This window comes from Bombus vosnesenskii, unplaced genomic scaffold (genome assembly GCF_011952255.1).
Source record: "Bombus vosnesenskii isolate JDL3184/JDL3185 unplaced genomic scaffold, Bvos_JDL3184-5_v1.1 scf7180000013265, whole genome shotgun sequence".
NCBI lineage: Eukaryota > Metazoa > Arthropoda > Insecta > Hymenoptera > Apidae > Bombus > Bombus vosnesenskii.
Window position 1 is genome coordinate 5,458,304 of NW_022882925.1, and position 27,863 is coordinate 5,486,166.

The following is a 27,863-nucleotide window of genomic DNA, read 5'->3' on the forward strand; positions in this document are numbered from 1 at the left end:
GCAAAAAAGAATTGGGAAAAACGAGGCATTATATAAGGTTGCTAATCTGTCTCTATTCTAAGCTTCCTTAGGGATATACAATGATTCTACACTTGTAACCTTAATCTATCTTACGCAAATGATAAACAATATAGAAGTTCGAATTTCCTCCTGACAATTGATCCACTAGAAACTTTAACCAACTTTGACTTAAACTTAGAAAACTTTGATCGACTCTATCTTTTACAATTTTCCAAATTTCTATAACCAGATCATAGTATCAGTGCATGGCATCTAATTCGAATATTATTGCGTCTAAAAGGGTCATTTTAAATCTTAAAAATCTTAAAGCAACACTGACGAAGCAATCTTTCTGTGTTTTCAAAAATCCTTCGATATTTTTCCACTTCGCGAATTCGTTGGAACGCTGCGATTATACTTTACAGATAATCGCCGGGTAATTCACAGTCATTGGAATTACAATCTGCGACAATCACGGACATAATTCAAAGATCGTTGATACTGGCGGGGGGGAACGACAGCTGAATATGAATATTAAAATCTTCGTTCGTTGAAATCTATCAGACTGTGGTGGCGGCACGACCTCGTCGACAGTCGGTGTACCATGATAATAATCATTGAATGCGGTTTTGTCGCGTTTGAACCGCACGCTCAGCCATTGGAAAAAAGAGAAGAAAAATAGAAAAACCGTTCTGTTCGTTGGTTTCGCCTGCATAGGGCCTCTAACCATGTCGATACAAATATCAACGATCTACGACGAATCTGGCGTTCATTTTTATCGTTACCGCGTATATTTCGCCTTTGGAAAAAGATATGAAAATTGTTTCTACTAGAAAAATTAAGAATTTGATTATTTTATATCTTTTATGTGTTTTCATATTTGGAATATCGAAGGGGAAGAACCGCAGTATTTGATCTACAAATATAGATCAGAAATGTAGAATCGAAATAAAATTCTTTCTCTTCTGAAAGAAACGTTGACTTCTTGTGGAATTTCTGGCATGCCACTGATCGACCATTGTTACTCCAACCTCGCCGATCCAAGGCTACATTCACAATTGCGTAAAAATAATCTTTTAACCCTTTATAAAGCCGTGGAATTTGGAAATCTCCTCTTAAACTTTAATTCACTTGTTTAAATGTATTTCATCGACACATTTACACATGGAACTCGCGTATTTCGATTTATTTTGTAGAAGCTTCTGCGAAACTAATATCATATAAATTAAATTCCTTAGAAATCAATTTTAAGTTTAATTTGCATCGTGGATAATTTCAAATTAATCTGAAAACCAAACTCGGCGAATAATTGGAAAACAACTGGAGATTCAAATTTTCGAATTCGACGATTTACGTCTTTGATAAAAGATATAAAAATATGACAAAAACGAAAAAAAAAAAAACGTGAAGAACGTGGCATATGAGAAACAATTAACACAGTCTTCGAAGGGGATAAGAAGAAACGCGGAAGAAACGTGGCGAACCGAGAAGAAGAAACAGACGAGAGAAGCTGTTAGGCCGGCTCACTATTTTTGGAGGAGCATCTCCAAGGCCGCCGACTGATTCGCATGCTCCTCTTTTTCTTTTCTTCCACGAAATAATTTCTGATGGCCGCGGCTTCCGACACCGTGCTGTTGCCGGGAAAAAAAGGTGCAAAGAGGACCGGTGGAACGGGGAGGATGTATGCCATCGCTTATTCTAAAAGGCCTAGCTTCTCTATCATACTCGAAAAAACGAAGGTGAAAGAGCTACCTGAATGGACGGAAACGAGAATTCTTTTTTAAGAAATATCAACTGAATAATGGAACTTCTTAATAGCTTGAGAGTTGGACACTTTGCGGATGTCGTGTTTGATAGAGGAATAGAATGATCTATCTTTATCCGATCATTGAGGAAATCCTTTGTCATAAATTCTTCCTTTCTTCATGTGGACTTTTATTCCATCGTCTTTTTTATCCATTCTACGATGTAGTCTGAGCTATAACATTCACATCTTAGATGTCATCGTACATAATACAATTATTAATGCCTATTTCTTACGAAAAGTTGAATGTATGTATCTTTTTGAATGTATTTATGTATCTGCCGCTAGTAATGCAAGAAATTTTATTAAATGCTAATTATTTCCTAAATCATTCAAAACCTGTCCTTTCCATAGCACCTCTCCTCTGTATGATAATTCAGGAGTTCTTGTAAAAGAAAAAACACTATTAAGTGTCAAGATTAAAAAATGTTTATTTCTTTATTGGAAAATATTTCATATATCAATAAGAATAGATAGAATTTCGGTGTAATTTCTCTTTCTAAATAGTTATCAATAATGCCAGAATCTGGTGTCATAACGTTGCCTTTATAGAAAAAAAAATAACCGCGAATAAACATTAGTTAATTGTTTCTTGGTTTCTGTCTATGCCATCTGTCTGAACGAATGGAAAAGAACGGAAGAGAAGCTTATTTCTTACTTTTCAATCTTTTATTGGAGAAAGCGAAAGAAACAAAGTTCAGACGACACAAGATACGAGATATTATGGAAATTACGTATAAGTAAAATTTAATTGTCTTTGATGGAGTGACAGACAGTTTGTAGTGAATAACGAAATGAAATTGGTGTCCTGTAGGAAAACAAGGCAAAGATGGACCGGAAGAGAAGAAGGACGCCGATGGAGAACTATGGGGCAACGTGGAAGCGCAGGCCGCCTTCCTCGGCCCAAACCTCTGGGACAAAACTCTGCCCTATGATGCCGACCTGAAGGTATTGAACCATGTATGTACAAAAACGCGATACGGTAAGCTCACAACTCGGCTGAATACGGATCCTCAATGGCTGGATCTGGAATTATTTTAAACAATCTGGATTTTTGCATTTCTTCTTTTTCCTTTTTTCTTACATCTTCCTTCTTCGTACTAATTGTGAATGGCAATTAATTGGACCTCATTCTTTCCCAGCAGTAGGAAAAATTATCCTTTGTAGTATCGTTTTGTGGAGTTTTACACAAGTGTTGCAAATATATGTAGCATTACAATAGCGATAGATTAGTGGTAGGAGTTTGGATGAAATTCCATAATGCATGGTTCCTTAAAAAACGTGTACGACTTAATCCCTATTTCCTCCTACTGATAGTTAAGAACATTATAAATTCGCCACGTGTTTTATGGGCTACCATTTTTGATAAGAAATAACACATCGATATAGAGGCACACCACGATACAAAATCAATCTTGTCTTATTCTTTCTTTAACAGAAAAACCGATTAACCAAAAATATCTTAATTAACCCATTAAGGATTATTGTTCGGTTAAACATGTTCATATTCTAACGACAATTTAACAGATCCCAGTAATATGAATTAATCGAAGAACAAGAAATGCAACGTTGGTCCTTAATGGATTAATTTTATTCCACGTAATAATCGACGTGTTAACCAACGATCTTCCAAAGAATGTAAGGCGAAAGTCAGGAAATCCACCGAGTTAAAGAACTGTTTACTAAAATCTTGCTTCTTAACAATTCAACAAAAAATGCTTGCAATAGCTCGTTTATTTGTTTTTTTTTTTTCTTTCTTTCTTTCTTTTTCGCGGTTCATCTTGATACCCATGGAATGCTCGTATTAAGTAAGAACGATTGCTCGTCTCGGCAACCGATGTACGGGCACTATTTTTGTAACCGAAACGAAACCAAAAAGATGATGGTCTTTACTTCGTGTTACAGTACGTCGATCTTGACGAGTTTCTCTCCGAGAACGGCATTCCTGTGGACGGCGTGGCCGGCGGCGGACAGGGCACGATGCAGAGCGGGCAACTGCACAAGATCAACAACACCGAAACGCCAGGACACCAAGGACCGGCCGGTCTTCACTTAGAACCGGTCACCAAACGCGAGAGATCACCCTCGCCGAGCGAGTGTTGCTCCCCTGACACTATGAACCCACCCTCACCCGCGGACTCCAGTGAGTGAATTTCATCCCCTAATTCCTATCTTTTGCGACACACTTCACACGTCGATCTCGGTGTCGATCCTGAGCAATATTAGGGTTTTGTAGATTTTATGCGACTTGACTTTCTTCCGTCGAGGGAGAGCTGTCGTTTGGTAGAAGCGGATGAAGTATAACGATCTATTATTTTAGTTTCTGATTTCATTATTTTTAGAAATTTCTTACTTTTTTGTAGAAAGCATTAATATAGAGAATTTTGTCAACGTAGAATGTCAGGAACTTGGTGCTTAACGTTTAAGTTTCAGTTTTTTTGGCTTCGTTATTTCTAGAAATGTCTTTTATGGTATAGAATTGTATTCTCAATTATATTTTTTTAACATAGAATTATTTGTATCTGCCTTTTGTATAGAATGTTGGAAACTTAATTTAGTTGGTGAGTTTCAATATCTGTTGGAATTTTATACCTTTCAATACAGAAAACTAGTGACTTTTGGGGGAGAATATGCATTGTAGGCCACTGTGACGTGATTTTTAACACAATGTTATATCAGGTCACTTGTTACTCGTCCTAAAGTTTTTATATTCCTTTCCCAGAATTAATTGTTCGATGCTTTAAATTATTAATAGCATACAACATAGCGTTTACTATATATAATATTGCCCGTCTCTTTTTATTCGAGTGCTGCTTTTACAAAATCTGATCCTTTCAAACGTCTTATAAGATACTCTCATGTCTTTGATAATACTGTACAATTGTTCGAACCGTATAGATACTTGCAGAATTGGAAATCAGTGAAATCACAAGATGGAATGAAACATGTTCGTGAGTAATAAAACTCTCTGCTCTGTCCCTAATATTCTGTCGAATTAAGTTAGAATATTAAGGCGCATTTCTATTTTTCGTTTGAATCAAATCTTTGCTGTCGGGTGGCACCTTAAGTTCTAAAAGTGATTTTTCTCAGAACCACCTTCTGACCAGATACGCCTATTTGAATTAATACAGCAATATCCAGGATCAGTAGAATTTGAGGATTCAGGGAAGTTTGTAAAAGCTGACACGTAATTGTTCTTGTACGATTTATGGAAAGTAAGGCAACGATAAAATTACTACAGGATAATATATTTTGACGAAGTCTCAGGATCGACTCTTGCAACAGCGACGATATATCCGAGTTTCCGGACAGCGTATGAAACTAGACTAACGTCGACATTGTCGATTATTCCTTCTCCGCGCGACAGATTCCGAGGACTCATCACGAATACAATATGGCTTGTCTCTTGTAGCGCTCTCGATGGCCTCATCGGGGCGAGACTTCGATCCACGTACCCGGGCCTTCTCCGACGAGGAGCTCAAACCGCAGCCGATGATCAAGAAATCACGGAAGCAGGTCAGTTGATTGTCATATTCGAATTGAATATTTTTCATTCATCATTCGATAAATCTCCTTGTTCGAAGCATTGAATCAATAGGGAGAGCGATCCTTCATAACATCCTTTGTTTTATTTTTATCACCACTACTCTTTGCTTTTTCATTATATTTTCTATCTCGTTTTCTATCCTTTTATTATTATTTTTTTTTCTTTTCTATCAAATATGACCTTATTCGATGCTGAACTTCTCATATTTAATTGAATTATTATTTGGGACACATAATTATTATTTGAAATATTTCTTACTTTAAAGTCAAAGTAATGGAACTTAGAGCACAGAAAAAGAAAGTATTTGATTAAGTATGGTTATTATAATATTCCTAAAATATAAAATAAACAGAGGTTCGACTGTACAACTAATTCTTTTATTTTTATCTCTTAGAACCATATAAATAATTTATTGAAATTCAATTTGTAAGATTTAACAGTCACTCTATGATCTTTAATAAGATTTTCAATATCCTTTTGGTTTTCCTTTACAATTTCTCATTATAGTATTTAAAATACATCAATTTCTACGTTCGTTCTAATTTCCTGCTCTTTTCCATGCCCCGCTATCGGCTACAGTTCGTTCCGGATGACCTGAAGGATGACAAATACTGGGCGCGTCGTAGGAAGAATAATATGGCAGCGAAACGATCGCGAGATGCACGTCGCATGAAGGAGAACCAGATCGCTCTCAGGGCCGGCTTCCTCGAGAAAGAAGTAAATCTTCCCACGCCTCTAAAATTAAAGAATATACATTTAAACCAGGCTCTAAGTCTTTGCGTCGTATTGATGGAATTACGCCAATGTAGTGGAAATCATGTCCTATGTAAAACAGAATCGTTTTTGTTATGGGACACATATGGGAACAGCATCATTCCTTTTCAAACATACAGAAATATGTATCATAGAATGAAAGTCATTTAATTGTTTTACAAATTTATCTTTGTTTCTGTAAAAGAGAGCCCTTTACTTTGCTGTACAAATACATTGAAACCATGTTTTATGTCAAACAAAATCTTTCCTAATATCAAGCATGGAACAGTATGATTCTATCTCAACGAGAAGGAATATGTACAATGCGCAGTCACTTACATGTTCTACAGATTTTTCTTTGCTCCTATAAAAAAATCCCTTCACCTTGAAGTACAAGTACATTTTCCAGTGATAAACATAGATTAACATTCGCTTATCTTAAAAACCAAGATGAATTTTTCTGTACAAATAAAAGTTCTACTATAACTGTATCAGTCTCCAATGGAAGAATCATCCTGTTCTGAGTTAAAACATCATTTACATGAAATGTTTTGTCTCTTGGGATAATATTTGTATTATCACAGTCGATAACTTACGCTCTATTTTTAATTGAAAGAATAATTCCATGAAGCAAAAATGCAAAATTTCAGAACATGGGCCTGCGGCAGGAACTGGACCGGTTAAAGAATGAGAACATGCTGCTGCGTGACAAGCTGAGCAAATACACGGACGTCTAACAGTACGCCGGGCAAGCAACAGCTCGTCGTGGTATTAAAAAAGATACAGACACGAGCGTTTGTTGTGCCAGCTCCTCCCACACACTATAGTCGCAGCACTTAGGTTTTTCGCCAGTTCGGATGAAAGAAGAATAATAGAAAAAAAGAAAAAAAAAACGAAAAAAAAGAAGAAGATGAAGAAGGAAAAGGAAGAAGCGCGCCGAATCGCAAGACCATCTTCGATAAATTCGAACCAGCCCACCCTTAATCCTTAGAGGATCCCGAAGATATCCTTCGATGAGAATTTCTGCTAATTCATCTTTCTTCTCCTCTTTCCTTCGCTCTTCACATGCTCATATACATACACAAAATGTGTACACATACACACATACACATGTAATTTCTTTTAACCCATTCCCCTTTGGTCCTTCCTGAACTCCTTTCTCCCTTACCCAGCCCCTGAAAGCCACCCTCTCAAAAAAAAGTGTACATAGTTATATGTATAGTTAGATTATATATGTATACATGCATACATACACGGCCGTGTGTATGTTTGTCTGTAAGCGTGACTCTGTGCGCGCGTGTACACGCGCAACCGCATGCACACGTGTATGTATTTATACGCGTACATGTATATACCATGCAGGTGTATTAACCAGTCGGGTATATCAATTCGCTGCAACGCATTATCGAGCATTATATGTATACACATATATACAAGGAACGCGTACGTATATATCTATATACATAAAGAGACATAAGCATACACGTATACACGCGGAACCGCAGACCGTGGAATCGTTAGTGTGCGTGCCAGATGCGAATGATGTATAAATGGCAGGACACTTTGAAACTTTTCCTTTTACGTCGGGCACGTTGATCAATCAATTAAACGCTTTCTATTGACTGTGTTGTAGGAAGATTCAATAGAATTTAATCTCAATTAATTCGTTAAGTAGAAGGCCGTAGTATTTTTTGAAGAATCCTTAATTTTTTAAACATAATAATTTGTATACTTGGATATCTCTTCCATTTCAATGCACAGTAATATTTTAATGTTAATCAAAATGATTTTACAATTGTTTTTAAATAAGATTTACGTTTGTAAAGACTAAAGAAACTGATCCATCTGAAATTAATTCTGATCTAAGATACTTTTTCATTAATTACTTGATTAGAAAGTTCCTATTAATGATATAGTTGGAAGATTTGAATTTACTGGAGTAAAATTAAAGGAAAAGCGATCTATTGGAAGAATTATCTTAACTGTATTTACTAAACATCTGACACGCACACGGTAATCGCCACATAAACAGGGCTGGAGCTGATTAGAGTAATAAGTGAAAGATGTACGAATGTGTTAAACACAGATAGGCGCGCGTAGAAATGATCGATAGTTGGAAAATACGGCCGCAAGCGGTCCTTAAGCGTCTATTTAATCACACGCTGACTCTCGAGCTTCTGTTTGGTTCTTATACAATGCAGCCCCCAAATCTGATTATTGCGGATACATTCTTGATCTAACGTTTTTCTCGGTAGTCTAACTTCAAACAAGCCATGAAGCAGCGATTTTAAGGTTCTTGAATGACGTCTAAATTGACCAAATACAATAACTAACATTATTGTATTTCGACGTGGTTTTGTAACCTATCTGCATTATATTTTAAAAGAGTATCCAGTGAATTTTATATTGGTTGTAACATTTTCTAATGGATCTTTTAATATTAGAGAAGAACGAGAAGCGAAAGAATATCCGTAATTGGTGATTTGTTAAGAAAAAGAAAAAAATGAGAAACAAAGAAAGGAAAAAGAGTTAATTACGAACGAAGGATACTTGGGAGAACGACGCTTTTCTGCGCACGGACTAGGTCCTAGTTCTCTAAGAAACGTTAATTACTGTAGCGTATCCCACAAGTGGTGATGGTACACACACAAGTGATTCTAGTTGTTTTTATCGTAAGATAGAGATCAAGTGCTTCTTTTTTTCATACATAACGTTTTAATCTCTCTCCTCTCTGTAGCGTTTCGTTTTTTCGGCGCTCGGTTGTATGCCAGTTGGATGAGTCGCTCGAAGAGCAACATACACTCTCTCGAGTGCGGGGAAAGCGTCGCGACGCATCTTTTATTATCGTTTTATCATGCTTCGACGTAGTCGATGGCTGTCCGACAATGGATTCTCATTAGATGTTGTCTATGGTGCTCCTCCCTTTTATCTCTTGCTTTTCTACTTCATCCTTCAATTTTATCAATATTCAGTATATATTTTATATACACAGTTTAGGGAAGCAGTGGTCCAGTAATTTGGAACTCCTTCCATCTTTCCTTTCTTATGCAATGGATATATTATTGGCAAATAATTTCTTCTTTCTAGTCTTTTTTTTATCAATTCTACTACTCTTTTATTCGTTTGACCTGTTCTGTTATTTCTTCTATTAAATCTAGCTCTTCATTTCTTCATTCCTATTTCTTTTCCTTTCAGTTTCCCAATGACATCGCATTATTTTATTGTTATTCTTCTCTTTCTATACTTATCTGTCTGTTGCTAATAATATATTTCTGTTATCTATCTATTTATCTCTTGATATCTATCTTCTTTATATTTCATTTGCCCATTGTTTCAATATGTTCCCACACAAGCACCATACAACTTGGATCTTTTTTAAATGTTTATTGTTATCTGTAAATATTTTTTACTAAGTACCACCGTACTATTAGTTCTTTTTTATGGCAAGATATAATTGCATAAATCAAAATTCTAGAGAATCGTATAATGATCATTCTTAAAAAGGAGATGAAGAGTACTTTTTTATTGAAAGAAAAAGCAATTGCATGTTCCATTGTTAATGACGCCACGGCGAGAGTTATACACATGATCATAGGAATAAATCGTGTATTAAAAGGGCTACCCTTCGGACAAGAATAAATAACGTATATCTCTGTTCGTAGTTGCTTCCTCTTGTCTGACAAAGAAAAGCAAAGAAATTCAAATGCGAAAAAGAAGAGTAATCATGAGCTAAGCCCACTCATGCGCCTTTCACGAATAATACACATGCGACTAATATTTTATGTACTGTTGATGCGCTAAATGATAAGGGATTCTGCTCGTTGCAACGCTCAGTGACAATAATCGAGTATAATTATTATATACACATGTTTTTTAGCACCTTCTGCGACGTGAAATCGGCATTAAGAGCATGTTCCCGGTGGAACTTTTTTTATATTGCGCCTGTTATTCATTTGTTACATTATTAATTTGTTATTTTATCATTTTTTATCTGTTCCTTTTGACCCTACACTACACGAATTCTCAAAGAGCTTATAACGTATAATGATATATATATATGATACATCATAGATACTATCATATATACGTGTATATTTGTAGACATATACAAGATGAATTAATTTTATAGAAGGCTTTGCCAATGACAGATTCGCTTCGAAACCGCCAGTTTTTTATACGGCAATTACATTTCCTAGTTAATTAAAGTATACGTACTCTGTACATTTGTTTCTTTATTTTTGCGATCACGCGTTAAAACTTCATAGAATCGACTCTATTTTATAATTGTAAATTTTAGTTGGAACAGAGTCCATGTATAATTAATCGTGTCGACGATATGGAAAATTGTTTTACGTCTTGTTATCATATATATATATATATATTTTCTTTTTTTCGCCGAGATTTTATGCACGTTGTATAATATGAAATTTTTGTGTAGTTTATAGTATATACGCGGGTGAATCTCGTAACTGCAAAAACGAAATTACACACGAATTGCTTTTTCAGTTTAGACTCGTGATTCAGCTCCTAGTAAAATACGATTGAAGAAATTCGTTTAGACGTATCCCTTTACTTGATTGCGAAGAAGAAATGAAAGGCAAAAGTTAGACAACAAAAAAGCGATTTACGAATGTGACATTTAACATTTCTAAATGTATTGCTAACTCCATGCGTGAGGAACGTGATAGAATGAGGTAACACAGATACAGATTAGATTAAGAACATACAATGCAAGGAACATCTCCGCACTCATTGTTCAATCAGATCACACATAAAACACGTCGCTTTTTTGGCATGCAGCCTGATTACCTGAAAGATAAACAGAACTCATTAGATTGTAACATCCGATGCATCGAAAGCTATTTAAATATGAATAATGGAGAAAAATTGTCACACAATGCCTAACAAAACGTACTTTTTGTATCTTGTAACTGCGATTAGTAGCGTCTAGCGACAAATTACAACAAAGCCAGGCATTTTTTGTTTCTTTTCCGATTGTTATAAATAGACTGTGGACTCTGTAAATTATATTCATAAAAATATGAATTTCCATGTATATCCGCGGTCTAATTATAAATAATCCCTGCGTCGACAGTCGCCCTGAAGATGTAAAAAAAAAGGAAAAAAAAAGAAAGCAAAGAAAGAATGAAAAAGAGACGCTCGTTCACGTTTCTCGAAGATCGATATTTGTATAAGTACCTTCTAGTACAAGTTGCTAATTAATTAAACTACTTCGTAGCTTTCTAAGTGACCGGTCTTGGATCTCGGCACAGTTTTCAAACAATGACAAAACGATGAAGCGCAATAGTGTTTGTTGGTTATGTAAAATGAAAACAAAGGAAATAGAAAAGGTAAACAATGTGACCACGTGCGTGCGCACGTGGCGTATGCGCGCGCGCTGAATACTGCAGTCTGAGGATAGCGAAGCAAAAAGAAAAAAATCTATAAAGAGAAAAAATGTCGTAAAGGAGAAATCGTAGAAAAAAGATAATTAGAGAAAAACACGGTAGATGCAACTGACAGCTTTGCTCCAATTAGAATTTAACGACGATGACAGAACGGAAGAAAAAGTAAAAAAGCAAAAAAAAAGCAGAAAAGAAAAGAGCAGAAATAAATGCAACATAATGGGAAGAGTTTTAGGTGACGTCGCCGCGTCCATTTAAATGACACGCCATCCGATCCATTTGAAACGAAAAAAGATGAGAAAACAGTACACGCGAGAATTAAAATACGACCACCAACGTCAAAGTGTATCACATTTCGAGAAATATATGTATTTGTTATTGTTTTCATTGAATTATATTGTTATACCTAATCCCGCATCCATTTGTTCGTTTAAACTTATTACTACGCTGGTAATATACGCTGAAATGCTTTAAATAGTCTGGAATATTTAATAATTCTGTCACTATTGATATGATCAGATTGTACATAACGATAATCAGTTGCAGAAAGTAGTGAGAATAATCCGTGGTTATTTAAAGGGCATTAGCATATTATTTCATGTGTGTTGTATCTATATTTAATTGAAAGAATATATAGGGATCTTAATTTTAAAATAGCTGACAAAAGAAACGAGCAATGATTCATTACTTGCTTGCGAAACTATAGTGGCCTCGATATAGTACAAATATAAAGTCTGTTTCATGGTGGGTTTCTGAAAATTAGTCACGCTGATATAATGGATTTCATAACCACGAGGTGGACTGGCTAGTACCAGTCGTACGATGGTTCTTGAATGAAAACGGTACGAATGTTTCTTTACATCTAAAATAATGTTTGAGTGTACAAAATAATTGTAAGGAGAGTGCGCACAAACGCACCGAAAGAATGTTAATTTGTTTCTCTTGCGATTCTTTGGACAACATCAGTTCAGCGTAAGGAACAGTTCACTGACAAATGTGCACAGTTTTGTATGTGTATCTGTGTCTCTGTCTCTGTCGAATACCGTGAATTCACCATCTAATCGTCTGTCCATAGAATCGTGTGTCGCACAACATCGCTCTCTCCTACTGGCATTCGTACACTCTGCCCTTGTCACACACTATCGCTCTCTCTTTCCACTGGCATTCGTATACTCTATCCTTATCGCACAATGTCGCCAGTATATGACTTATCTGCAGACGGAAAGTTTATTACTCGGATAAGTCATGTCCTGCCATCTGTCAAATATGGAAGGAACAGCAGATTAGGACACTTAAGGACAGATGACAGTGCATGGCACATCCATAGAGTAGAATCGCAATATTGTGCGACAAGGACAGACAATCATGCGGCGATAGAAAGAGACGGCAATAGTGTGCGACAAAGATAGACGATACGAGAATAGTAGAAAGAGATGGCGTTACTATGTGACGAGGACGAACGACACGGACGGTGTTAAACAAAGAAAGCGATACAATCGTGATAAGGACAGATATATATATTTTGTAAATATAGTAACGATGTTACTATAAAGTAAACGATGTTAGGGGGTAAGCGTCAGTGTGCGAATCGGCTAGTTTTCAATGTATATTTTCAGGTTAGTTTTTTTATTTACTTCACAAGAAGAATAACGTAAAATATTGATATTGTCAAGTGGAAAAAAATAATTAAAATTATTACTAAGGCGCCAAAATTATTTATTATACATATACGTAATATAGGCGTAATATATCTAATGTCTATTAGTTAAAGGAATAAATTACAAAAGGTGACAAAACAGTTCGAGAAAATTGGTAAATATTGGTAAGTATTTAAGAAATCGCCGTGGATACTCATGTTCCTTCTGCTAATTACTTCAGAGGAAGAAACGTGCGTATAGTTCTGCCGTTGGCCGTTAGAAGTCCTTGTTCTTATCGCGCATCATTTTGCTGACTTTGTTAATATTGCATCGATGATCTCCCTATTCACCCTGATATACTTACATACATATGTATGTTGGTCATCTGGTTTCAACTATTTCTCTGGTTATATTCTAGTGACAAAATAATGAAAACGGCACTATTATTCATCTTTAATAATTACATTCTATTTTCAATGCAAAAAGAATATTTGTAACATTTTTCTATATAACGAAATAATCGTAAAATGTAGTGTTATATAGGGAGGTGAAACATATGTTACTAGAAAGGGGATTCCTCGTTGTACACAAAATTTCTGTTCTCTTTCATCTATCCTTAATGTATCCATTGTTTCAATAACAAATTTATTTGTCTTTTGAGAATATCCTGTTTGAATACTAACGTTTATACGAATAGAAATTTGCATACACGCTTAAGGTCTATTATGTTATATATTGTGTTATACTTCTACAATAAACTGTTTCAAAGTGATATTTAACCATCGCTTATATGAGCAATAACTAAAATTAGATTTGTTTGCAGTTAAACACAATTACGATTGTTAGGTAATTGTGGGAAATCATATGTGTTAATCATATTATCTTATATTCAGTTATAAATACCCGTTTTGGTGTAATTATTCGAACTGGTGTATTTTAAGGAAGCTCAAAAATTACTTTAAACATTCTTATTATATTTAAAAACCGATATGGCTTGTTTGAACGACGAAAAAGTAAATTTATATATCTTTACTTATATACTTATTATATACTATTACTTATACTTATAATTTGATGTATTTTAGACAGAAGCAATAAAACTTGCCAAAGAATATCAGCAACATTATTATGAACTGCTTCCTGATTGGTTTTTATATGATTCTGAAAATTATGAACTTATAAGACATAAGATCGGATATGCCTTGTTTGGTCTTCCTAAAATTGATAAAGACATAGAAATATCAACTACCTGTAAAAGTAAAACACCGGGCAATAACCAGGAGAATGATATATTTAGTAAAATAGTGTACGATAAGAGGATGTGTGAAGCTATAGATACAATATATCGACAGATAATGAAGTTTGGAAGAGATAAAGTGGATAGTACTATTTATATTGGAATTATATTTAATGTAATACTTTTACATGCGGATATAAACGAATCCAATAAAAAAAATGATAAATCAAACAAAGAATCTAATAACATAAGTAGCGTACCAATATTTAAGCTAAAAACAAAAACATATGGTATATCTTATATTGACAATGAAGGTAGAATGTATAAAACTTGGAATGATTATGTAACAAATAATACATTGCCTCAGTGTACTATGATTTTACCAAAGAATGGTTTGTATCAGTATGATCCAAATTATAAAGTTACAGAATATATTTCAACTGCATGGGTTCAGATATTAGACTCACCCGCTTGTGCTGTTAAAACTAAAGTTCTTAAAGGTATTGATATAACTGCAAACACATTGTCTGTAGCTACTACTATAGGATTTGGAGCTGCTAGCTTGTTAACACCTATTGCACCAGCTGTTCTTGCTGCAGGTATGCGAAAGTGATTCAATTTTCATTTCCCTTTCATCTCAATTAATTGAGCAAAATTATTATCATTAGGTCTTATTCAGAGTGGCATCTGTGGAACATGGATTATTGCGAGAAATTCTCATAAATTAATAGATTTTTCCAAGCACAAACAATCCATTACTCCTACAAATAAGAAAGCATTTTCTGCCTGGCTTGGAATAGGCAGTACAGCCTTATCGTTAGGAGCAAATGGAGGAACTATGCTCCTCTCTAAAGCTTTTGAAAAAAGCAGCACCGTAGGTGTTGCAGCTAAAGCAGCTTACAATTCTCTGATATTAAGTAATTTATCAATGAATGGCATTGGTATAGTTTATCAAGGATATTGTTTAATTGACAAATACAAAACAGAAAGAGATGTTGATTTTTTGGATATAGTTATATTCACTTCGCATGTTCTGTTCTTTAGTAATGCCCTATTAAACACTAGACTGGCCGGTGAACTCATAGAGTCATCTAAAGGTACCATCTTTGAAAAATTTAAGGCTTCTTTGAGAATCAGTCGACTAAAGGAAGAGTTTGATAAAATGAATGCATACACTGATAAAGGTACACAAAGTAGATCTGAAGGCATTGTGTACAAAATAAAGCAATTTACCAACAAAGAAGATTTCTTATATGGTTTGAATAAATTAAGCTGGAGAGAGAAATTTCCAATAAAATATCAAAATAATAACATTGTGATAAATAATAGAATATTCATAGATCCTGTTCAGTTCACAGGACATTTACTGACAATTGGCACAGTCGCATTTAATTTAATAAATTCGGATTCGTCAATAGCGTCCAAAGAAAGAAACGATGTGATGATTAAGCTAAAACTTTTACTTAGACAATTATTAAAAGATTTTTACGTAGAATCGAACGATGAACAGATGCCTGATATTAATTATTTTAATGATATTTTGCAAGAAATGAAATACTTGGATAACGCGATGGATATACTGACTAAGTGTTTTAAAATTACTACTGTTATATTAGAACATTGCAATGATCCCAAACAGTTCTTATGCGAAGCTATTTATTTCTCCTGGACGTATTGCAAAGCAAATTTAAAAGAATATGTTATAAATCTTAGCTCCGCTCCGAGAAATAGGATATTCCATGCATTAGCGGAGATTGTTACATTTTTATACGAATGCATCGAGGCAATAGGGAATGAATTATTCTCAGCTTTTTACGCATACATGATGAATACAAAACTAGCTATTGATAATCAGTATTGCTCATCGCTGTAGCGCTGCCTTTAGTAAAATATCTTATTCCTGTATTTAAAATAACGGAATATTCAATTATTACTTTATATTGCTTTATTGATGATATTATTTTAAGCTGGAGAGAAGAATCTGATTGATAGAGTTTAGTTGTTATTTATTGTGAAGAAATTTAAGTGTTATTATATTTTTAATATTTGTACATTTATAAGAACTCGGCGTAACAATTTGAAAATAAACGAGAAGGACAAGAAGGAAATCTTACTTCTTGCACAGAAGTGAAGGCATTCGTTTATTTCGTTTCTCCCAAATATTTAGATACAACTCACACAAATATATACAGACGATACTGAGCACATTTACAATTGTTTCATCTGATCATTGGTCGCGTTATCGTTTAAGAGACATTTATAAAGCAAATGTTACAATTGTCGCCGATCTCGATCGATCGTGATTATCGTATGGGTGCGCGCATAATAAATTAAAAACCTAAGCTATAATTTATTCGAATAAATTACTTAGGTATACGACAGACGAGTGAATTGATCACTCTTGGATTAGTATTGACCCATCGTTTATCGATCACTAAACGATGTTAATACTCGTCCACGTATTAAACAAATTTACGGATATAAAATTTTCCAATTTAATCGTATAACTTAACACCGAGCATAAATACAATGAGAAATGCTACGAATAAATATTAATTATTGAAATTTCTTTATCTACAAAATATATCGTCTTGTTACGCAAGCGTAATTAAGAATAATGGATTTTAACGTGCGATTCGATTCGATTCTGGCGGTTCTTTGGAACATGATCCAGAATATCCGACGTTTTCTTCTTTAATATTAATTATTATAAAGCATGTTATAATAATTAATATCGTATACAGACGACTGTATAAATACATCGTGGACTATATTCGGTACATGCACGCGTTTTCATTTTTTTTTGTTTTTGTTTAACAGTTATACAATTAATTACACCATAACACGTACTTTTTAAACGATGACCACTATTCGAACTCTGGTGTTTTAAACGTTTCCGTAAATGATATTATTTAATTCGCTTATTTAATCATTTGCAAACATCGTTTCCCTTATGTGCGTTGGAAGAAACAAAAAAAGGAAAAAGGATATTTTATTTCTCACATATCTGCACCACTTTTCGACTTCGTATCGTTTTATGTATGTATTTATATACAATTATCACGTAGAAAACGATAACGAATGTGCAGAAAAAATAGGTTTCCTGGATATCGAGCAAGATTACGCACGATATGCAAAAATGCAGAATATATAATATCGTTCTGTCCATTTCCATCTTTCTCTTTATCTTTCTCCCTTTCTTTTTTCTTTAATTTTAGAACTGACTGTAGTTTGGTCGTCGATTTCTTCTTCTTCAGCTAACTATTCTACATCCGTTCTTCGATAAATAAAATAGGTTTTTACCTATCCTGTTTTGTAATTTTTCTTGAGAAACAGCCACTGGAATGTGTATATGTGTGTATAGTTTTACTGAACGTTTATTGAATGTGTTCGAACAGTTATGTAGAATTCGATGGAAGCCCCTGTACGCTTCTGCTTCTGCTTCTTCGATTCGGTATCTTTAAGTAGATACAGGCAGAAGATAATACATTCTGCTTGCAATTATTCTCAAATTATTATTATCAATATTATCAATATTAAATAATATCAATATAAATATTTCATGTTAATTTTATATTAATGTAAATATAATCTATAATTATTTATATCAGTAATATTAATAACATTGATAATATCGATAATCAAATTATTAACTACGATACACTTAGTATCCATTACTTAAAGAACTCTTCGTAATATTCTCTTCTCTCCACGCAAGTGTGAAGGATAAGATTCCTTCCTTTTTTCCCAGAAGATCTTGAGCTTCCAAATTCGAACAGTCTTATAATTAATCCCAGATTTAAACGTCGGCTAAGTAAATTCTTAAAATTACGTGAAACGATGACCGATATTGTGTGCATGAACGCGGCTGCTGATTATACGTACAAATGAAAATTTCGGGCAACGATGAACAACTCGGACTCGAAAAATCGCACGATCGATGTCCAAAATACGTATTCCTTTTCCTAATTGGTCGTATTCTTTCGTTGCGATTCCTGGATATGATAGAGCGAAGATGAGTCGTTTCGAAACCTCGCGTTTGGCAGCGTACTGCGGCTAATTATTGCTAGACCGCTGATATTTATGCATTTATGGGATATTTAAATGTGTAAAATATATGTTATATGTTAAGATAGACAAATATCAAATCAAACAAATATCAATATCAAAAACAAAGTAGTCGTTTTAATGTGTAGAATGTGAAACAAGTTTAGTTGTTAAAAAAGAAAAAAAATATTAATTTGCATAAACATTCGCAGTCTAATTATGACGATTTCTAGTCTGTACATTCGAACGATTAATTATCCACTGCACGGATAATCGCTACAAGTTTCCATCTAGGTAACTTTAAACGCCCATATTTAAATACTGTTCGTCGTTTTCTTTCGTTAACTTGGAACGATTTGCTTCGGTTCAGTAGTATGCTCAGCAAATTTAATTCAATCGCGTTAGTATTAGTCGTGGTTTAATTTACGGATAATACAATTTAACACATCCCATGCCCACGCATAATTACACGGTTGATGAAAATAAAATATGGTATTCAAAATTAACGTACCAAGTATTTTGGAGCAAGTACCATTTTCTTTTTTATTAAAATATCTACAAGTATGCCCAGGCTCGATCTGTAAAAAATTAAAATTGCACAGTGATTCGTAAATTATTTTCATAAATTTTATTATCATTTCCTTCTGCTGCTCATACTACTGATGCAAATTGCGCCGATGACTTATTATTATTATATCCATAATGTCCATTAACCTGTTAACTGGGTAGTTCCTTAACCAGAAGCTTTTTTTGGCACAGAATTAAAAAATGAAGAAGGTTTCGTATTAATTTTAATTGTGATATAAAAATGCAACGTTAGATTAGAAATAGGAATCTTCGAATAAATAAATTGCTAAATTCATGACAAATTGAAAATGAAATGGAAGGACGAGTTAACTCGTCTTTCCCGGTTAACAGGTTACGCGCTATAAAACTGGTCCTGGATGTATCCGACTGCTGCATTGTTGCACTTCGGAGATGCATTCGATTACTGTACAGAATGGCTCGTCTTCGTGGGATTAAAACTGATCAATCGTTGTGGTAATCTTTCAAATCCCTCGAGGGTTTTAATACTAATACGACCAGACTAAGTTCAGGACTTGTTGTTAGAGTCTCTTTCGTACGATAGATCAAGCTTCTTTCCGATTATATCACACTTGCGAACGCTGAAATAGGTGCTTTTCATTCTTATGTCCCCATATAGGCACATCAGGTTCTCTCATCCAAGTTTGTCGATCGCTATAGTATTATTTCGACCATATAATCTTCGATACCACTGAAATTCTTTAACCCTTTCACTCTTGTTTTTGTTAATTTTGATTATACTAACTGGTTATAACAGCTGCATGCCATTTCATAAGTACTGCACAATTATAGAAAGAAGTATAAAAACGAGCTTCTTCGTATCTTCCTATTTTCAAATCTTTCAATAATAGTGATCATTTTATATCTTCATTTAGTGGAAGATCGTACTAAAGTGTAATAGCGTACTAGAAAGATGAATAATAAATTTAATGTCTTTAGACAAAATGTAATAAACGTAGCGAGCTTTAAAAGTTTATGTCAGTTTGCTATAAACTGGCTATTCAACAGATATTATCTTCTTACATAGTTGTGCAGTATAGCTGAGTATAGATGACCCGGATAAATATTTTAGATAAACGGAATGCTTGGTAAGGTTTTAATATGTTATTAAGTTACGTGCAGTAACAGTAATTAAATGGTAGAGGGAATTTACGGACAATAATATATATCATATACCCATGAAATAGTTCATAAGGTAAATAAATTAATTAAATAAATTACCCTACCAATATCAAATTCCATAAATAAACAATTCTGTAACTTCACAACAATTCCGCGTTCCAAAAAACTCTCCGAGATACATCATTTCAAGCATTCCTCCCAGAGGATACTTCAAATCCGACCCAAACCATAATTACTTATCTCTACTGCAAAGCGCCAATTCACCAGTGAAAGGGTTAATAATTATTAATCGAACTCCGGCAAGCCCAGCTCTTCCACGTTAAATCACAGCTCTGTCCCCTTTGGCGACACTTTGGTTAACAAGCCTAATTAAAATAGCCATAACCAAACGAGGTGATTCGATTCGTCACGAATCGTCACCGTGATATCACCGTGGATATTTTCGAGACCAGCTAAGCTAGGTAAGTCCTGGGGTTCGTTTTGGGATTGCCAGAGTCGTCTTTCGTGGTGCACGACCAGGCCTCCTCCGCTAAGCTTCCGTATCTCTGAACCCCTGGAAATGGCGGCCCGGTGCTCTGTGGTGAGTAATAACCGCCCTTCAGTTGATAATAATTACTAGTCTGTTGGTACTGGTACTGATCGCCGTGCAGAACGTTGCTGTAGCCGGAATACGAGCCATACTGCGAAGAAGAGTACGATGAAGAGTATCCTCGCTCGCTCAAGCTTCGATAAGGCCCCGGATGTTGGGGCCTACCCTCCTGTCAAACGGGCGTGCTTACTGCTGCGCTTGTTATATAGTCGATGTCACCTATACTCTTCACTCGGCGATGTCTTTTGTTGCCTGTGATGGGTCTAGGTGGCAGTTGCGGGGGTGGAGGAGAATTGCTGCGAGCGCTGCTCATATACTGACTAGCCAGGCTTCCGGTATCCGACGAAGAAGATGGAGAGGCCTTCTCGCTTCTGGGTCGAAATCCAAAGGCTCTGCTTAACGATCCCTGTTGAAAAAGGTGTAATATTGAATTAATTGGAAATTTCGTTGAGATAGTTTTGAGACCCATTTGTAATATGAGAAATACGGTAGGTCTCGTTTTTAACGTTTCGCGTGGGGCAAATATCGAAATATTTTCCATGGTGTAAAATTTCGGAGAAAATATTCGTTTCTCTCGATATTACGGAAAAAATATTGGAATACCTTTTCTAGCGCAATATTGCAGGGATATTGGAATATTTTCCTTTGAAATATCGTGAAATTGACTGCAGCTATGGTGTACCGGTGGTAACAAATATTTTAAAGAGAAGGGAGGTTCCATTTGCGCGCAAATTTCTCTACGGTTGGCACTGTATAAACGAATCCTGTATGCTTATTCATTTACTATTTTTTAATTTCGTTTGAGAAATACGAGGTTTTAATTGCTGTAAATAAAAAAATTTATTTTTTATTATTACTATACTATTATTAATATAACACTACAATGATCCCAGAGCTGAAAAAGTAGCAATTTGCAAATCTGAATGAAAAGTTAAACTAGAGTATTTAATTAAAACATAGAAAATGTAGCAAAAAGTATTTCTGTTTCGCAATTACAATGCACAACCAATGATTCACACAATATAGAACGTATACCAACCGCAAAAAAATTCGTTTCCGTTTACTTGTATTAAAAGATATATCTACCCTATCGTTCTAATAATTAGATATTAATCAAATTTGTCCAACACGTCAATACGGAGACCTACAATATTTCGAAGGATCTGTGGATCTCGACTTTCTCGAGGGGACGATGCTACGAGCAAACGAGCTATCGGGGTGTCTAAGATGACGGGTCTTGTGAAATTGCGTTTCAAAATGTTCGAAGAGAAATGGTTCTCTGTGGCTGAATTGGTTGAGTCTGCAGTATCGAAATGTTTCGAAACCGAGACTTCTTTGATAACGTTTCTCTTCCTTTCAGAAGGCATTCGAATACTTGTTAAACGAATTTCGAAACAGTTTCGTTGAAAGAACATAAAAGGGAGAAGGCGAGGGATAATTGGATATTACAAGTTGAGGATGCACGTGCAGCGACATAAGGGAAAAAAGATTTCTACGATCTAGATTTCACGAAATTACCCAAATCGTTTCTGAATAATATGAGATACGATCTTGCAGGATTGGAAGACTAATAATTCATCGCACTAAAGATTCACCTCGACGATTGGTTAGTCATTGGCACAGTCAAGGGAACCGAAGAAATGGTTTATCTTCTAAGAAACAGGGGGAAAAGAAAAGAAGAGAATGTTTGAAGCTATAAAAATTAAAATGTTTTACGGTCAAGTTGAGAATCAATCGAAGATTGGCTAATAAGGAAATGTGATTATTTGGAAATTTATATTTATAAACATTTATTAAATTTATTAAATAATATCTCCTAAGACATAAGTATTCTTTTATTTATTCATGCAAATAAAGCATTTTTCTTTGGTAAATAATCTATGATTTTTACACACATATATGCATACTGAAAGAAACTGAATGAAACGGGGATTTAACTTCTTTCGTTACAATTAAGTACACCTGATACTCGTTTTACACGGTACTTTCCTTTTAACGCGCTCTGGTTACAGTTAAGCGATTTTTTAATACGTAAATGTAAATGTACTGTAAATGATACCAATCTCGAAAGCTTCGCACGATTTAAAAGAGGGTTGAGATCTTGTATGGCTTGTTGCAAAGAATTGTTAAAAGAAAAAACAAGACATACGTCATTTCACTGATACAGAACGGTCAGGCGAAGGATATTTCGATGATTTTTTCACAGTAATAAGAAAATGTTTCGTTGTAATGTAACAAAGAATAACGATGAATAATATGTCAATTTTCGAAGGAAATATTATTTTGATTTTCGCTAACACAAGTTTTATACTTTGTTGCAGATCAATTATTTCACCACTTTTTTTAAAGGGTTTCTTTACATGGTAAAACTCATCCACCGTGTAAAAACAACTGTATGTAACTTACATTACAAAAATTTGCATTTGAAATATCGTAGATTTGATCGAATTGCTATATCCATAGTACACGGTAAAAACATTTAACATATATGATTACAGTTATCCATAATATGGAAAGGGTCAATAGGATTTTGATGACTTGTATCGTATTTGTTAAATCCTGATTAGCCAATTTCGACGTAACTACATTCTTCATCTAATCTATGAAAGGGGCCCAACATAAAATTAATAATGACGACTACGAGATAGTTCATAAAGTATTGTAAGAAAAATGAATATGAAAAGAAAAATGATTATCTATCATGATATACGCAAGTAAGTTATGGCCGCATACCTGTGAGCTCTTCCACGACAACTAGTAAAGGACGAAACAAGGCGGATTAAGAACCCACATTGTGAATTCCACATTGAAATCATCAGTTTATATTTACACAATGGCTCGTCATTGTTATAATCAGTGTTTTAGATAGCTAAAAATCGAACGTCCGCACTTTCTGCCTTTCGTATCCTGTTTTTGTATTCTTTTCTCTCTTTTTTATGCGATTATTCACTACAATTATCGTATTCTTAAAAACAGAACACTCTGGTTAACATACATGAAAAAGGAGAACGTGATAATCGATCGTTGCTTCTTTATGTACAGTGTTTACAGTGTGACGGCGATACAATCAGCCTTTTAAAGGAAATCTTCTAGTATTTGAGAATAATTAGGAATCACGATATTTTATATCGTAAGTCATCGAGCTCTTTATAAAAAAAAAAAAAAAAAAAAAGAAAAGAGGAACAAAAGTTATTACCTCGCAACGGAAAAAGAGATTGGAGATTAAAATTCAGAAAAACATTGTTTCAATTAACACTTTGATATTTTCAATGCTTAGATTAGTAGAAATTGAAGATTTCTATGGGATATTTTCTAAAGTAAATTTTAGAATTTTAAATCATAACTGATATCGTTGGATCTTAAGTGATAAAAAATTTAGGTTTTTGAGTTAAATTACTTGCAATTACTCAAGTTACGTGTGATAAATCCCTTCGACGAAACATAGAATATAAAGTAGAATTCAATAACCATACAAGTAACCTACGGTCCAATAATACTAATCGAAACTTATGATAAATCACTAAAATTGTACTACTAATTTCCTAAGAAATAAGTGATCTAACACAGAGAAACGAGAAGTCAAAGAGAATTGGAAAAAAGAAGGTTCCACTAATAAAACAGTAAAAACACGCAATATACTCACAGTTCGATGAATTACGATGGTAAAATATATTTGATCGGGCAATCGGCTAAATTTGATTATGTTAAGCTCGTCGTTTGCGAACGTCGCGAATTCTCACGATCCTTATGAAACGTGATAATAAGTAATTCGCTGCGATCATACGGAGAGAATCGTCAACGAGGGTTTACAAGTTTTACAAGTAAATAACTAAGTACAGGGAGAGGACTGTTTGCGTAATTCCTACAGTTACAGGCGATACGATTTGCGCTCGTACCCTGAATCTCAGTCTTTTTCTTTCTTTTTTCAGGTTTTGTTTTCCTAAGACAATGATAAATTCCAGGCGAATAATAATATCGTATCGAGTCGGAAAGAAGAAACGAATTTCTGTTTCTCGGGCTCGTCGGACCGACGACGAAAATTTTCCATGAATTTCATTTAAAATTAATTTAACGTATGAAAAAATTATTGTACCAATGATTCTCTGATTATCGTATCAATGATCTGTTCGTACTCATTTACCCGTATTTTCGAAGTCCGTGCGGTCGAGGTCGAGATCCATGAGAATCGTCTACATTTTAGCGTAGTGTTCGATAGTTGCTAGTGAAATAGATTCTCTAACTTGGCAAATTATAAAGACGTTTGTGAGGCACTTCGCTAAAATCTAGACATTTGAAATAAATAATTCACGAGGAGACATCCCGGGGAGAGTCTGAGTACCGCGAAGGATGCCTCGTCGTTCTGGAGGATCCTCTAAGATAATAATGAAATATCTACTACGTTTTCTAAAAAAATTTGGAACCGTGTAAGGTTGCGATTGATTGCGTTGGTTCGTTACCGTTTCCGTGACGAATCTCAGATGGAAATAGTTTCTAATTCTTATCACAGAAGGTCGTTCGATGTGTAAATGCAACGAGATATTAAAAACGAACGAACTATTCGGTTTTGTATGGAAAATTGGAGTTGATCTTTTAGATTAAACTAACAGAGCAATCATCGTTTCCTTTACGCATTCCTTCATAGATCTATTCTTTCGAAGTTTCCTCGAGAATACTTTAGAGTCGCGAACTTGATATCTCTTTCAAAAAAAAAAAAAAAAAAAAAAAAGGAGACGAAAAAAGTTAGAATTAGAATTAAAAAGGAATTTGTGCAGAGTTTTCTAGAATTCCTATCTTTCCAATTTATCATAACTCATAAGTGATCTATAGAGGAAACTTGGAAGGAGTTTACTCTGTAATAAACACAACCTCTCGATCAGATTTGAAAACTCATCATTGGGGATCCCTATGACGATAGATCGATGTACACAGACGTAGCGAAAGAAACGATGAATTAATACAGATCTAGATACATATACGTATATAATAAATATATACATATATACCGAACCTTTTTCAAGTAAAGAAGACTGCAGGTCTGCGACGATCCACAGGATGCAGGGAGAATGATTAACGTTAGGTTAAGCACATAGCTCACAGCTTTTAACCCTTATCGCGTGTAAAAGTTCAGTCACACTTGTAGCTATAGAATAGAAGTCTCTACTTTCTGCTTCCTTCATTTCGAAATTGTTAATCCTTGATTCACGTGGAAGAACGACTAGAAATTTAACATTATACAACGATGTTTGTCTTTTCCTCGAAATTTACTGATGTTACGAGTATCGTGATGTTGCGACAGTAGCCGATAAAATGACTAAAGCTTGATGTTTGCGTGATGTTTAGCCGTTAACGATGATGTTCAAACGTTGTTGCGTAGCTTCTTTCATGTAACTAATTTAAGATATTTCTTTGTGCCTATATCTACAAAGTGTACACTACTTTCGATAAGGATTAAACTTATTAAAGAGGGTATATCAAGACTTAAGGTATAAGGGGCTTATTATCTGGTGGAAATACTGCGCGAGCGTCCTTACCTAAGCGATGCCATGCAATCGTGCCAATGAGAAATTAAATGAATAAAGAACTCGATATATATATATATGTATATACAAATGAAACGATGAGAAATTAACGTGATTTTAGAAATTTGAGTGAAAATTGTTAACCAGCAGTGGCTCGAATTATATTCGATAATAAATGAAGAGTAAACTTTTGTTTTAAATGATAGATGTGGTTGATAAAGTTAATTCGAACAACCGCTGCAAATGATCATTAAATGCGTAATTATGTAACACGATGTTAGTCAGTGATGGCTTTCTATATATATACTGTTTTAAAATAATTTATTATTTAGGTATTGTAGTCTTGTTAATAGGATTGAATGTAGAGGAAAGTCATCCATGACTAATGATTGTAACTACGATATCTTTCAAAGCAGATCGCTGTTAATTAAATTTTGTCGTTAATCGCGGTTCTTTGAAGCTTCGAGATAATTTAGTATTTATCTAAAAACATCTTTAAAAATATCAACGCGTATTGAAATTCCAAAGAATTTGGACGTTAAATACTAAAATTACTTTGCGCTTGTTAAATAAAATCAATAGAGTAAGCAACTAGAAATTTTCGCTTTTAAAATATGAGTACTTTTTGTTTCGTTCTGTTTAGGCTTTCTATTTCTGAGATAACGTTGTACGAAAAGAACTGCATTTTTGTTGGTTCGCTATCGCTATCTCAATCACGCAAACGGATTTCTCTCTTACATATGACATTGAATATCCCAAGTTTCAGTAGAACGTGATGGTCAGTGACAGACAACGCCGAGTCAGCGGTTTCTACTATTACTACTAGACGTAAGTATTTCTAGGAGAAAGTATAGGTCACTGTGCCATTCGTCAGTTTTTATGTTTTCAATTTGTCTTTTAAAATTATGTACCTTGAGAATATATTGAATTATTGACTGGAAATAATATTTGCTAGAAAGAGTACATTTCTACCTGTGTTCTAAATGATTTAATAGTTTAGTAAGTATAAGAACTTATACTTAGTACCAATTACACTTTAAAAAGCTCCTCTTTATTTATAACATAATCTATCATGAAAATATATTTCTGAAAATACGAAAATCATAAATCATATCTCAAAATTATCTGAAATGTCGACTCTCTTCTAAGATTAGAAATTCTTTCAAAATACAAGTTCTATCTTCCGAATTTACTCTGAAGCTCTCCTATGATTATTTATGAAGAGTTAAAATTACGAAAGAGAAGAGTGAATTATCAATAATAATCAGAAGAGAAGTTACTTAATTGCATTAGTATGAACTATGAAACTGATGAGTGAAATGAATAAAATGAAGTCTATCGTAATTCCATATCGTATGAAGATCTATAAAACAACTTTTTTTGCCACAGTGCGTTAAATATTTCTCCTTTGCTCATCCAAGGATATAAACCCGGAGGAATTCACTAACTCTCAATAGTCAAGAGTGATATGTAATAAAATATCGCGACAAGCGATCTGCGAAGAACGAATCGTGTTCTGCACCAGCTCGAGGAAGAATATAAGGGCAAAGAAATTAGAAATACCACCGAGTTCCCGGTGCAGTAGTGAATGGACCAGGTGTGTCTTTTTGAATCTATA

At 34.4% G+C, this 27,863-nt stretch overlaps 3 protein-coding genes and 1 long non-coding RNA gene across 30 annotated transcripts in view; 2 read left to right on the top strand and 2 right to left on the bottom strand.

Annotated features, from left to right (window-relative positions):
- LOC117243122 (thyrotroph embryonic factor) overlaps window positions 1-11,901 on the top strand; it is a 100,956-nt gene extending 89,055 nt beyond the window's left edge. For 3 of the 9 annotated variants that reach the window (XM_033510351.1, XM_033510353.1, XM_033510357.1), the window contains 5 exons: window positions 2,619-2,764; window positions 3,710-3,947; window positions 5,172-5,320; window positions 5,931-6,068; window positions 6,755-11,901. In XM_033510351.1, the coding sequence (XP_033366242.1) occupies window positions 2,619-2,764; window positions 3,710-3,947; window positions 5,172-5,320; window positions 5,931-6,068; window positions 6,755-6,841 (758 nt within the window). In that variant the 3' untranslated portion in view covers window positions 6,842-11,901. The remainder of the gene's footprint in view (window positions 1-2,618; window positions 2,765-3,709; window positions 3,948-5,171; window positions 5,321-5,930; window positions 6,069-6,754) is intronic. The other 6 variants (XM_033510354.1, XM_033510356.1, XM_033510359.1 and 3 more) reach the window with 3 other exon arrangements.
- LOC117243124 lies at window positions 5,711-10,920 on the bottom strand. Its single transcript, XR_004495400.1, has 2 exons — window positions 10,832-10,920; window positions 5,711-6,086 (listed from the first exon to the last, which is right to left on the bottom strand). It is a non-coding gene; the product is annotated as an uncharacterized LOC117243124 (long non-coding RNA).
- Window positions 11,902-13,578: 1,677 nt separating the features above from the next.
- Window positions 13,579-16,510, top strand: LOC117243121. 2 transcript variants are annotated; one of them, XM_033510350.1, is made up of 3 exons: window positions 13,579-14,159; window positions 14,232-14,775; window positions 15,052-16,510. In XM_033510350.1, exons 1-3 carry the CDS (start codon window positions 14,136-14,138, stop codon window positions 16,254-16,256), a joined length of 1,773 nt encoding a protein of 590 aa, XP_033366241.1. In that variant the 5' UTR covers window positions 13,579-14,135; the 3' UTR covers window positions 16,257-16,510. The 2 variants fall into 2 exon arrangements, with proteins under 2 accessions (XP_033366241.1, XP_033366239.1); XM_033510348.1 differs by having other exon boundaries at window positions 13,771-14,159; window positions 14,232-14,982.
- A 679-nt stretch (window positions 16,511-17,189) lies between these two features.
- The window catches only part of LOC117243119 (kazrin), a 140,437-nt gene continuing 129,763 nt past the window's right edge, over window positions 17,190-27,863 (bottom strand). For 11 of the 18 annotated variants that reach the window (XM_033510341.1, XM_033510331.1, XM_033510342.1 and 8 more), the window contains 4 exons: window positions 25,735-25,761; window positions 23,460-23,480; window positions 20,917-21,132; window positions 17,190-20,817 (listed from right to left, as the gene is read on the bottom strand). In XM_033510341.1, coding sequence (XP_033366232.1) covers window positions 20,590-20,817; window positions 20,917-21,132; window positions 23,460-23,480; window positions 25,735-25,761 — 492 coding nt within the window. In that variant the 3' untranslated portion in view covers window positions 17,190-20,589. The other 7 variants (XM_033510335.1, XM_033510334.1, XM_033510336.1 and 4 more) reach the window with 7 other exon arrangements.